Genomic DNA, 12,438 nt, shown 5'->3' with positions numbered 1-12,438 from the left:
CATTTACCTTCCCGCTGGAGCGGTACCTATTTATCTACTTGCACTTTGACGTGCTTTCGAACTGCTAGGTTCGCAGGAGCAGGGACCAAGCAAAGGGAGCTCACCCCGTCATGGGGATTCAAACCACCGACTTTCTGATCGGCAAGCCCTAGGCTCTGTGGTTTAACCCACAGCGCCACCCGCATCCCTAAGTGGCTGATAGTCAGGTGCAAAATGCACCCGCTAATTTCAAACACTGTGTGTGGCCCCAGGAAAGTTATCCAGAAAGGAATAAACCCTTGGGGTGAAAAAGGTTCTTACACACACACACACACACACACACACACACACACACACACAGAGTCACCCAGCAGGAGAGCTTCATGGCTACATGGGGTTGAATCCAACTAAGTTCTACTCAGCATAGACCCAATGCAATGAGCCTATGCTAGTCACGTCTATTGACTTCAATGGATCTCGTCTGCATAAGATTGGTAGGGGAGCCAACCCATGGCTTCTGAACCTACCCTCCCCAGCCCTGGTCAGACACTCCTAACCACACTGGCTCTTGCACCACCTGATGTCACAGCAAATCTGCTTCAGTCTTTTTTAAGGTGCCACAAAACACACAGTTGGGGTTTCTGCTGAATGAGACCTTACACAGTTTCCCCTTAGGAAAACAAAACTGAACAACAACACACAGGCATAACACACAATGCAGAAGCGGAGACAGCCCCCCGCCCCAAGGAAAATTGAGTTTCAAAAACAGACACATAATGTTCTTTGTTTCGGGCCCCAAAAAGAGGAAGTTTGAGAGAGACACATTTCCAGATACCCAAGCGCTGACAGAAAACACAAGCTTTAAGAAACGGGGACCGGGCTCGATCTTATAAGAGAAAAGGGAAAAGAAGGGAGAATAACCAAGGTTATTTCTTGCCTAAGGGATATGGAATGCAAATGAATTGTAGAAACGCCATAATTCTACATTATTCTCTTTTTTAAAAAAGAAAGGTGCATGCAGGTGTGTGTAAATGAGTGTACATGGAGAAAGAGTGACTAAAGTTTTTTTTAGGTAAGGAAATAGAAGGTGCCAGGATTCAAATCTACCTCATGATCCATACTCTGATCTGGAAGTCCTACTGACGGGCTTTCACTGCACATGCTCAGAGGGTCTCCCACTGACTACCACTTTGCAAACAGTTTCAATGATCTGCAAGGAGTTATTGTGTCATTTATCAGAAAGGAGAGAGAGATAGCGGATCCAAGTCAGTCTACCCAAAAAAGCTGCTGCTTGTTGTTTAGTCATTTAGTCGTGCCCGACTCTTCGTGACCCCATGGACCAGAGCATGCCAGGCGCTCCTGTCTTCCACTGCCTCCCGCAGTTTGGTCAAACTCATGCTGGTAACTTCGAGAACACTGTCCAACCATCTCATCCTCTGTCGTCCCCTTCTCCTTGTGCCCTCAATCTTTCCCAGCATCAGGGTCTTTTCCAGGGAGTCTTCCCTTCTCATGAGGTGAGCCTAATTAGGTGAAGCCTCAGCTTGAGGATCTGTCCTTCCAGTGAGCACTCAGGGCTGATTTCCTTAAGAATGGAGAGATTTGATCTTCTTGCCATGGGACTCTCAAGAGTCTCCTCCAGCACCATAATTCAAAAGCATCAATTCTTCGGCGATCAGCCTTCTTTACGGTCCAGCTCTCACTTCCATACATCACTACTGGGAAAACCATAGCTTTAACTATACGGACCTTTGTCGGGAAGGTGATGTCTCTGCTTTTCAAGATGCTATCTAGGTTTGTCATTGCTTTTCTCCCAAGAAGCAGGCGTCTTTTAATTTCGTGACTGCTGTTGCCATCTGCAGTGATCATGGAGCCCAAAAAGTAAAATCTCTCACTGCCTCCATTTCTTCCCCTTCTATTTGCCAGGAGGTGATGGGACCACTGGCCATGAACTTTGTTGTTTTTAGTTTTTTTTTTATGTTGAGCTGCTACCTTGCAATAAATGCAAAACTAGCCTGCTGGGGAGCAGATAGAAAAAAAGACTGAGAGCTTCGTCCTTCCTGAAGCAGTCCACTGCATTCCCACTGCCCTGGTGTAGTGGTTAGAATGTCAGACTAGGACCTGGGAGATCAGAGTTCTAATCCCCACTCAGGCATGAAGCCTAATCTGGGTAACCTTGGGCCAGTCACTATCTCTCTGTCCAACCTCCCTCACAGGGCTGTTGAGTATAAAATGGTAAGGGGGGGGGCAATTAGAAGCATGTATGCCACCTTGAGTTCCTTAAAGAAAAGGTGGGATACAAACATAATGAAGTTAATAGGTACAGAAGACTGATGGAGCAGCCTCTTCTCCCACCTTCTGCCAGCCAGCTCACTCATCTGCATGCCCTTCCATCTCACCTATGGTGAGCAGGCAAGGACTTAAGGAGAATGGGGAGTTAGCACACAGGATTTTCCTACCTTAACTGACAGAGCTTCTTCAGGGTCTCGGGACTGGCGGTGGTGCATATCAACGTCTACTGGACCAGGTTCAAAGGGGGCCCACCTAGTCCAGCATCCTGTTCTCACAGGGGCCTACTGGATCCCCACGATGGCAAACCCATAAGCAGGACCCAAATGCAACAGTGCTCTCCCCACCTGCCATTCCCAGCAACTGGTGTCCAGAGGCCAAGTGCCTCCAACAGCAAAGATCACAGCCATTGTGGCTGGTGGCCAATGATACCTTTATCCTCCAAGTTCACGTTGTCTAATTCTCGTACAAAGCCATCCAGCTGGGTGGCCATTGCCACAACTTGTGGGAGCAGGTTCCATCCTGTAATTCAATAGCTCTGCTACCTGAGAGCCAAGCGCCAGGAGACTGAAGCTACATGCAAAGTCTAGGCAAGTGGTTCTCAAACTTTTTTTTGAGCAAAAGCTGGCTTGAGGCACATCAGGGTTTTTTTTGTTGATAAGAAATACACTGGAAAACAAAAAACTATATTATACTGAAATGCTTAAATGTTTCTTTGATTGTCCTTGAATCTTCCCATCCTCTCCTGGCACCCCACCCACTTTAGGTCTAGGGCTAGGCTCTCCCCATGCCATATAGGCCCTCCTTAAAGAGCTGCCTTGCAGCCAGACAGACCGTTGCCCAACAAAGACCAGTACTGCCAATCTGGCTATTGGCTCTTCCCAGTTACAGGCAAAGATGGACCTTCCCTGTTCCTATTACCTAAGAATCCTGGTTTATGGCCTGGAACAACTTCCTTGCCAAACTCATATATGCAAATCTGGACTCGCAAGGGAGACTTCAAAGAATGTGCGGAGGGGGGTTGTGGGGGGGCCCTGTGAGCTAGCCCCTCTCCCACCATCCCTCCCCCTCAATTCCATGCATTTGACATTAAGTACATATTTCCCTCCAAAACATTTCTTATTGAGTTTTAACATACAGACCTGATGCACGCACATTCTATATATGTGCCGATTTGCTTTGAGTGTGCAGAGCTCCTGAGGAGAGAGCCTTGCCCAATCAGGGCCCCATCCCACACGAAGCACCACACATGCATCAGTGCAACTACATAGAACTCCTTCTAATGCACATCAAATGTGCAGATGTGAGAGGAGCATGTTTGTGGGCACAGTGGTGCAGCCCCCTCACCCCATTATTGTCCATATCTCAGCTGGTAGAGAGCACAAGACTCTTAATCTCAGGGTTGTGGGTTCAAGCCCCACGTTGGGCAAAAGACTCATGCATTGCAAAAGATGACCCTCGTGGTCCCTTTCAACTCTACAATTCTATGAAATCGTCAGTAAGATTTTATTTGTCTACCAAATGCAGATTACAGCCAGAAAAACCACATCTGGGACATCACTATTTGTAAGAAAAGGAGAAGAGAGAGACCGGGTTTCCACCACATACCTTTAGCAGGGTCTCTACACCCAGACAGTCAGAATCCAATTACCAATTACGTACATTCTCAAGCCACGCAGAGCAGCTCGACTTCTGCACTGCAATTATGCTTTTCAAAAACTTTCTTCTCCACATCGTTCGCCCCCCATGTAATCCCTGCATGGTGCCAGTGATTCCCGGAGATTGACCTTCTGTATGCAAAGCACATGCTCTACCACTGAGCAACAGCTCTTCCCAAATAGGAACATAGGAAGCTGCCTTATAGCATATCAGAGCACTGATCCATTTGCTTCAGTATTGTCCACACAGATTGGCTGTGAGTTTGTTTTACTTAATCCTGCTGCCTTGAGATGTCGGTGGGCGGCTAGACTTGGGACATTTTTCATGCAAAGTATGTGCTCTGCCAGAGCCCTACATTCCATCCCCAAAGGTAGAGGACAGAGGTTCTGCTGGAGAATGTAGGGATTTGTCCCACTCCCACCACTACCCTTGCACACTAAGCAAGAGCCACAGATTTGAACCAATTCCCTGGCTGAGGGTCTTTCAGAGAAGCTGTTCCCATGAGCTTCCAATGAACTCCAGCATATGCACATACCCCTTTGCAATGACGCCGTGTTCAAAATTAGCTAGGCGCCAGCGCGTTTTGCATCTGGCACAGGTCTAATTGAGACCATGTAGAGATCTCTGGATGCCAGGATGGCGACTAGGGAAAGTAAAATGTCCCTTAGAGAAGGATCTGAAATATTTCCCTTGAAGCTTGGATTTTTTTATTCTGCATTGTTTTATTTGATGTCTTAATGTGTTGTAAACTGAGATTTGTTCTTTAAAATATAAAGTGGTACAGAAATGAAATGGACAACAACCACCATCAATGGGGGGGAAATGGTGCCTAGACATTCTGTAAGCTAGGTTTAAGGTGCCATTTGGCAATTGGATATCTGAGCTTCTAACACTGAATGACACCTAATTCTAGATGGAAGCAAGCAAGCTCTGATTTCATGCTGGTCACAGAAATGCAAACTGTACAAGCTCCACAACCACGAGCTTGTATTTGTCTTCACCACCAGCAATTTCATTACAGCAGCACCTCGGCTTATGTTACCCTCGGGTAATGTAAACTTCGGGTTGTGAAAGCGGCAAACCCGGAAGTGTTTCACCATGCCCGCATGCGCAGAAGCGCTCTACTGCACTGCGCACAGGCGCAGAAGTGGTCCCTCCGGTTGCGGAAACCTCGGGATCCAACGGGAGCTCTGGAACGGATCCCATCCGCAACCGGAGGTACCCCTGTATTTTCATCCCAAAGAGCTCAGAGTGGCAAATGTGTTTCGTAGCTCCCATCCACTTTATCCACACAAACAGTGTAAATAAGGTATGGTCAGGCTTAGAGGAAAGATAAAGAGCCTGGTGCCCACAGATGTTGCACTACACCAGCCCCAGCCAGCAAGGGCAACGACAGATGATGCTGGGAGCTTTGGTCCAGCAACAAATGGAGGGACACAGTGTCCCTGCTTGTCAGGGCTGGTCACTGGCATAGCCTTGTCAAGGTGAACAAGGAAAACTAAGCCAGAAATTCTGCCCATTCTTTTCTTTTGAGGCACAGGAATAAGGGTGTAGGCATTTGGGCCTTCGGAGCTATGCTGTAGCTAGGCCTGCCCATTTTGGAACAGGTCCCAGTTATCTTGCCCTGCGACTCAGAGACATGGAGAGGCCAGAAGATGAAGCACTTCCTGTCCTGACGGAGTTTTGCTTTTCCCCAAAACAAATCCTTCTCATTGGCTTGAATTCTAAAAAACAGCACCATGCCAAATTGCTTAGTGCTTTGCGGGAGAGCCCCAGAGCCTGTTGCTTAGTTTATATGCTAGCAACTGCCTTCACCACTGCATTAACTACAACACCACCACCTGCACACGTGGGGCTGGTGAAAAGAGTTTCAGATAGGATACATAGGATAGTAGCCCATGGCCCAAGGAGTTGCATGCAGACTTCATGCCTTGGCAGCTCCAGGAAGAGATGCATAAGATCCCCAGCAGCAGCCACCACCTGGATAAACTGGGGGGGGGGGGGGACCTTTGGACCATGGGCCAAATTTGTCTCACAAGACAAGTTTCCCAAAACCACACCCACCCGCCCCCCACGCCAGATGTCAAATGCATCATCAGATGCAAGGTAGGTACAGACACATGTCAGTTGGCTGGGCAACTGAGCTCCCTGTGGGAAACTCAATTGTGCAGCCAATCCCTGCACAGCGCAGGCTTGAAGTCAGGGCCCATCAATGGTGAAGCAGTGATTCCAAATCTGCTGATCAGCAGCGCCTCAAAGCAGCATGCAGGCCTCTTTAAAAGTGTCATGCGGTGCTTTGATGTCCTGGGGGTCATTGATCACCGCCTGATGTCATTGTGATGTCAGATTCAGCCCATGAAGGGTATGTGAGATAAAAATTTGGCCTGCAGGTCAAAATCCGGCTTCCCGCTCCCTGGGGTAGATGTGGTGTTATACAAGCTACCTAAAGCAGCAGCTATGTTCATACATCACAGTAACCCAGGGTTGCTGGCTTATTATGGTTCATCAGGAACAGTAGGATATACATGGAATTAATCAATGCCTCAACACAAAGCTAACAGGACCAAACAACAGCTTCTCGCAGCCCTAGCACATTTATTTTTCTCACCATGGTAGGCAGAGCCATCACCTCAGTGATTCAGGAACATAAACTAAGGCAGTGACAGGGAACCCTGTGGCCCTCCAGATATTGGTGAACTACAACTCCCATAACCCATGTGCAACGCCCGTGTCAGCTGAGGTTGGTGGGAGTCCAACAACATCCGGTGGTCCAGAGAGTCCCCATCTCTAAACAAACAGCAGAGTTTTAATAAACGGTGCAGTTTTTGTAATTTGATGTTTCTTTTTGAAATTATGAAAGTGTACAATGTTGTTTCTCCCCACTGCCTAAGGCAGGGTCTGGGGAACCCATCACCCTCCAGATGTTGGACTGCATCTTCCATTGTTAAGGCAAGCTCCTCCCCAATTTTTTTTATTATAAACAGTGTATTTTTTTAAATAAATCAATTGATCATCCCTGATCAATGGCCATGCTAGCAGGAGCTGATGGGAGTTGTGAGTCCAACAAACACCTGGAGGGACGCAGGTGCAAGAGGTAAAAGACCAAGAAAAGGAACAGTTTTTTCATTTCATGCAACTGTCAGAATTTGTTGCAGCATAGAGCCAGTAGGGCAGAGTACTTTAGAGTGGCAGACTAGGGCTGGGGGGGTCCTCAGGTTCAAATCTACACTCAGGTGGGCAAACTTCAGCCAGTCACTATCGCTGAGCCTGGCCTACCTCACAGGGCTCTAATGGAGGGAACATACATACCTTTGTTAAAAGTAGCATCATGATGACAGGGAAGAATCATTTGGGAAAGAATGAGCAGCTTTATCTGTTCCCACCCTAGCACATAAGAATTGGTTAGAGGGCACACATGCATCACTGCCATTCATCAAAAACATTGACAGTTTTGGATTGTATTAGTCGCACCCAAGAGTAGCTCCATTTAAATGAATGAGATGACTGACAGGTCTCTTCATTTCAAGAGGTCTACCTGGAGTAGAACTCAGCTGGATACAACCCAGATGAGTACACTGACCACATTCTCACACAGCACAGCTAGATATGATGGCCAGTGTTAGAAACTGAGATATGAAAGCTAGGAGCTAAATGGCACCTTAAACCTAGGTCATGGGCGCCACAATGGAGTGTCTAGGCACGCTTTTTAATAACAAGAATACAAAGCTGAAAATGAATGAACTGCAGCTAAAATTTTATCTTCATTTTTCACATAGTCTAGTCCGCATCCTAACACTGCAAAAAAAAAAGCCCTACTTCCCCTCCCTGCCCGCCTAATATTATTATGAGGGTCCCTTCTCCAGTCTTCAGAGAGTGGCTGGAAGTGGGGAGGCAGAAAAAGGTCCTGCTTTCCTTCCAGCAGTGGTAGTTTTAATCTGAAATTTTAGGCGCAATACTGCACCCTGAGCTCAGAAACTGCTTGCATTAATGAAATTCCCTGTCACAAAACTGCGCTTAGAACAATGGAAGTTTCGAACGCTGATGATGGGCACTAGGACGCCCCACAAAGACAAACAGAAGACAGCAACATTCCAAAGATCATCAAAAATCTAAAATACCTGAGCAAGTAGGAAGGTCTTCAGCTGGCACCTAAAAAGCTTGCAAGGTGGACACCAGATGTGCCCCCCATGAGGAGAGGATCCCTAAGTTTAGCTGCCCCCCCCTTCGTGAAAGATTGAGGTACATTTGAGAAGGGTAAATTTGAGAAGAACTCTAATAGAAGATCTGAAGATGCATGCAGGCTGATAATACTACATAAACCATAATCACTACAAAACTACAGAAAGTCAAATATCACTGCGCATCAACCAGCACTAAATAATCCAGAAAGGATAACCAACTAAAAGCATTCGGGACCAGCCGTGTTTGGGGACAAACCTCTATTACAAGTTAATTCCTCCCTGCCCCCAGCTCCAACAGCAAAATCGAAATTGTGAGCCCTATCAGTCGAAGACAAAGGATAAAGTGCACCAGTAGGAAACAACACAGAAAGGAGCCATTAGTGAAGCACATAGGAGCAGTTTCTTCCAGGAACCAGTCACAGGTCCAACTTGTAAGCAGGCTTGGCCAACCTGGTGCCATCAAGATGTTTTGAACCACATCTGGCTGGTGGAAGTTGTAGCTCAAAACATCTGGAAGGCACCAGGTTGGCCTAGAAACCTACAAAGTGTGCATGGTGTGTCAGTCGTCCCCAACCTCCTCCTCAGATGCCCATCCTCTCATCCCAACTCAGAGAAGGCCCCTGCTGCAAGAGGAATAGCCCCAACCAAATACCACTCCCTCTTGAAATCAGCCAATCGCTAGGCTCATTTTGCACCTGGCTATTGGCCACTTGCAACCAAGTGAAGATGCCCAGGCACCAGGATGGCATCTGACACCTCCACCATTTGGAGAGGAATGCCTGGGGATCGGTGGATCTTTTCACACACTAGCAACACATTTCATTTACTGCTCATCACATAGGGAATGTTTATTAAGAAACCAATAAACATTTCTCCTCCTCTCCTCCAAATCAGAGACATCTCACCTCACACCTTCCTAGTTTTATTATGTTTTTATATATGTTGGAAGCCACCCAGAGTGGCTGGGGCAACCCAGTCAGATGGGCGGGGTACTAATAAAAATTATTATTATTAGTTAACAGAGAACCAACCATTTCCCTCTTCCTTCCTAACTCACCCCTTTAACCCTGGCCTTTGACAGGTAAGACATTTTTGTGGGACCCATCTCATCTTCCATTTTTGTTTTACTCTGTACACTGCTACATTTGCTCAGGATTGCTTTGTTTTAATAGCTGCATCTGAAAATCGTTTTACTTGCATGATTACATTGCTGTAACTCAATTTGGAACTTCACAGCTGAGGGAAAGTGGTTTTTTTAAAAAAACATACTTAAGAATTACTGAAATCAACCCAAGATAGCCACTGCCATTATTTTCAACAGGTCTACTCAGTGTTTTTCTTCTTCTAAAAAAATGTACCAGTGCTGCGTACACTTGAGTACCCCCAGGGGGGAAAAAGCACTGGGCCTTCTCTGAGCGGGGCCAGCACTGGATCCGACCCATAACTGCTTGCAACTCACCAAACTGTGTTTCTGTGTGTATTTGTTAATGTTTTGTATCATTGCCTAATGGCACAATGTATTCTAATGATTTCAAATGTAAGCGAATAACAACGACGACGAGGAAGAGAGTTGTGCATCATTTGCTAATGGCAAAGTATGCGTTTGTGTTGCCAGATGCGTTGCGACGTGAACAACAACAACAACAAAGTGGAGGGGAGAGAGGAGGAGGAGGAGAATGCACACCCCTCCTCCCTCCACTAAAGCGGGTGTGGGGAAGCCCCACATCTGGGGCAGAAAGGCAAAGATGCCCCCACCCCCGGACCCACAACTGAGAAGGAGGTTGCAAGCAGAAGGCAAAGGCACTCACCGTCCATGTTGGCAGCCTGGAAGCCCCCCTGGGGCAGAGAGTCCCCCATGCCAGTTGGGTGGGGAAGGTGCGGGGGGGACACCACCGCCACGCAGGCCCGCGGGAGCAGGAGAAGAGGCGCCTCCAAGGAAGGAAAGAAGCCAGCCTAGAAGCCGTCGGTGGTAGGCGGCAGGCCCAGGCTCCCTCCCCGCCCCCTGAGTCCCACTACTACTACTACTACGGCGCAGCAGGAAAGGGCGCTCGCAGGCGGCGGCGGAGGCGAGACACGCAGGCGCACCCAGCCCGCTCCGCTGGAACCTCGGCAGCAGCAGCAGCAGCAGCAACGCCTCGGGGTCGGAGGAACCACCGCCACCCCGCCCCACGTGACCCCGCCGCCTGCCGGGAAGGCGCCGCCTCGCGCCTCTCGCGCTCATCCTCGCCGCCCCCCCCGCCCGCCCGCCTCTTATGCAAATCGCGGGCCTAAGGGATCGGGCGCAAGTGCCTTACCTGGCTCAGGAGGGAGAGGGAACCTCCGAGGAGAGCCCAACCTGGATTCTGTTGGGTTTTATTTTTAAAAAAGCAATAATAAATATTTTATTAGTGTTATGTTGCGGGTGGCAATGTTTTATTCTGTGAAGCGCCCTGAGATTTTAAGAGGAAGGGCGAGGTATATAAATCTTAAGAAATTAAAAAGTATGCAAGCACAAGAAGCGTTGAGCGTCCCAACATCCTCGCTTCTCATGCGCCTCTCAGAAAATAATAAAAGGAGAGGAAAGTAAGGAGACGACCTATGAAGGGGTTGCGGGGTGGAGAGGCAACATAACAAAAGCTATGTAATACGAGGAATGAATTAAAAGGAAATATATTTGAAATATACTCAGAGTTCTGTAGTGATTTCATGCTCTCTATTGCAGCTTGTAAAACAGTGATTGAATTGCCCCCCAAACCTCAGGCTTTTATATACATTATTTACACAATGAGTCCCATCTGATTGGCTGATTAACTTCCTCTTGGAGCCTGATTGGTCTTTTCCTGCAAGCCAATCAGTAGTTGCAGTCTAGGTTCCTACTTGCCTATTGTTCTAAGATCCAAGCTTAGTAAGGTAAAAATAAAGGTAAAGGTAAAGGGACCCCTGACCATTAGGTCCAGTCGTGGCCGACTCTGGGGTTGCAGCGCTCATCTCACTTTTTTGGCCAAGGAAGCCGCGCATGGAAACGTTGTTTACCTTCCCGCCAGAGTGGTACCTATTTATCTACTTGCACTTTGATGTGTTTTCAAACTGCTAGGTTGGCAGGAGCAGGGACCGAGCAACGGGAGCTCACCCTGTCGCGGGGATTTGAACTGCTGACCTGAATCGACAAGTCCTAGGCTCTGTGGTTTAACCCACAGCGCCACCCGCATCCCTTAGCTTAGTACAGTACATAACACCATTGCTTAGTGCATAACACCATTGTTATAAGGAGGAGGAACAAAGGATAGAATCATCTTGGCTGCTGGCTGGAGCTGCTGCCATCCAGAGACTGTGGAGCATGACTCTAGGACTCAAGCTGGCCAAAGCTATGAGAGAAGCAGGGAGATGCACTCTGCTGATCTAATACTGTGTTCACTTCCATCCTAGGCTCAGGTTGTATTTATTTGAACAAGCCATTTATCTCATAGTCACCATAGTCTCTTGTGCCTCTTTTTATCCAAAGGAACACAGACCCTGGGTAAGCGCTGGGACTAGAGGTGGCGCCCAACCTTTGTGTTCTTTACTTTCCATAAAAAAATTTTAAAAGGGCCCACCTTTCAATAAATTTCAAACTGAATACTTATAGTTGTTTTTAAAATAAATGAATAAATACTAAAAACAAAACATAACTTAAGCCAGGGTTGTTTATTCTTTCTTGGTTCTGGAGCAAAGGTTTTCCTCTCCGCTCTTTAATTAGACTGTTTGGGTGGCCAGCAACTGCTTTCTGAAAAGCAGTCATCAGTTACATAATGCTATCAGTAACATGTCATCAGTAACATAAATTATAGCTGTGTTATCTGTATTTCATCAGTGCAAGGAGGCTCTGCAAACCCTTTGCATGTACCTGACAATGCCAGCCTCGGACATGGGCCCTGATTTATCACATACAGGCATTTATGCAAGGAGCTCAAAATGATCTACACGATTCCCTATCCATTGCTAAGGTCACCTAGTGAGCTTCATAACCAAATTGGGGGTTTGAACCTGGGTATCCGCTAGTATTCCTATTTTCATCCGTGAAATGTGAAGATATTATTTTATTATGGTGAAAAGGGAAAGCACTCCTGGACACCTTGAATGCATTCACCTCACTCTCCATGTGACTACAGCCAACACTGACACACATCTAGCATTAGGAGCAGTTTTCTGTTCAAATTATGTCTATCCATGGAAATGCATATGCAAAAGCTTGCTTACAATTTTGTAGTTATTTGCTTATTTTTTCAACTAACAAAGGTCTTACTTTTTTATCTATGTATGGAATGGAATTCTAATGGGCAAAAAACAACAACCCAGTGCCCTGCTTGTAGTTGCA

General features: G+C 47.1%; 1 protein-coding gene across 1 annotated transcript in view; it reads right to left on the bottom strand.

Moving 5' to 3' along the window:
* The window catches only part of RELA (RELA proto-oncogene, NF-kB subunit), a 31,264-nt gene extending 21,004 nt beyond the window's left edge, over positions 1–10,260 (bottom strand). The window contains exon 1 of the mRNA XM_080985776.1: positions 9,914–10,260. Coding sequence (XP_080841902.1) covers positions 9,914–9,962 — 49 coding nt within the window. The 5' untranslated portion in view covers positions 9,963–10,260. The remainder of the gene's footprint in view (positions 1–9,913) is intronic.
* Between the last annotated feature and the right edge of the window lie 2,178 nt (positions 10,261–12,438).

The sequence above is a fragment of the Podarcis pityusensis genome, assembly GCF_964106645.2.
Source record: "Podarcis pityusensis genome assembly, chromosome: 16".
Classification (NCBI taxonomy): domain Eukaryota; kingdom Metazoa; phylum Chordata; class Lepidosauria; order Squamata; family Lacertidae; genus Podarcis; species Podarcis pityusensis.
Note: the sequence above shows the minus strand (reverse complement) of the source record. Positions and strands in the feature narration are given on the sequence as shown.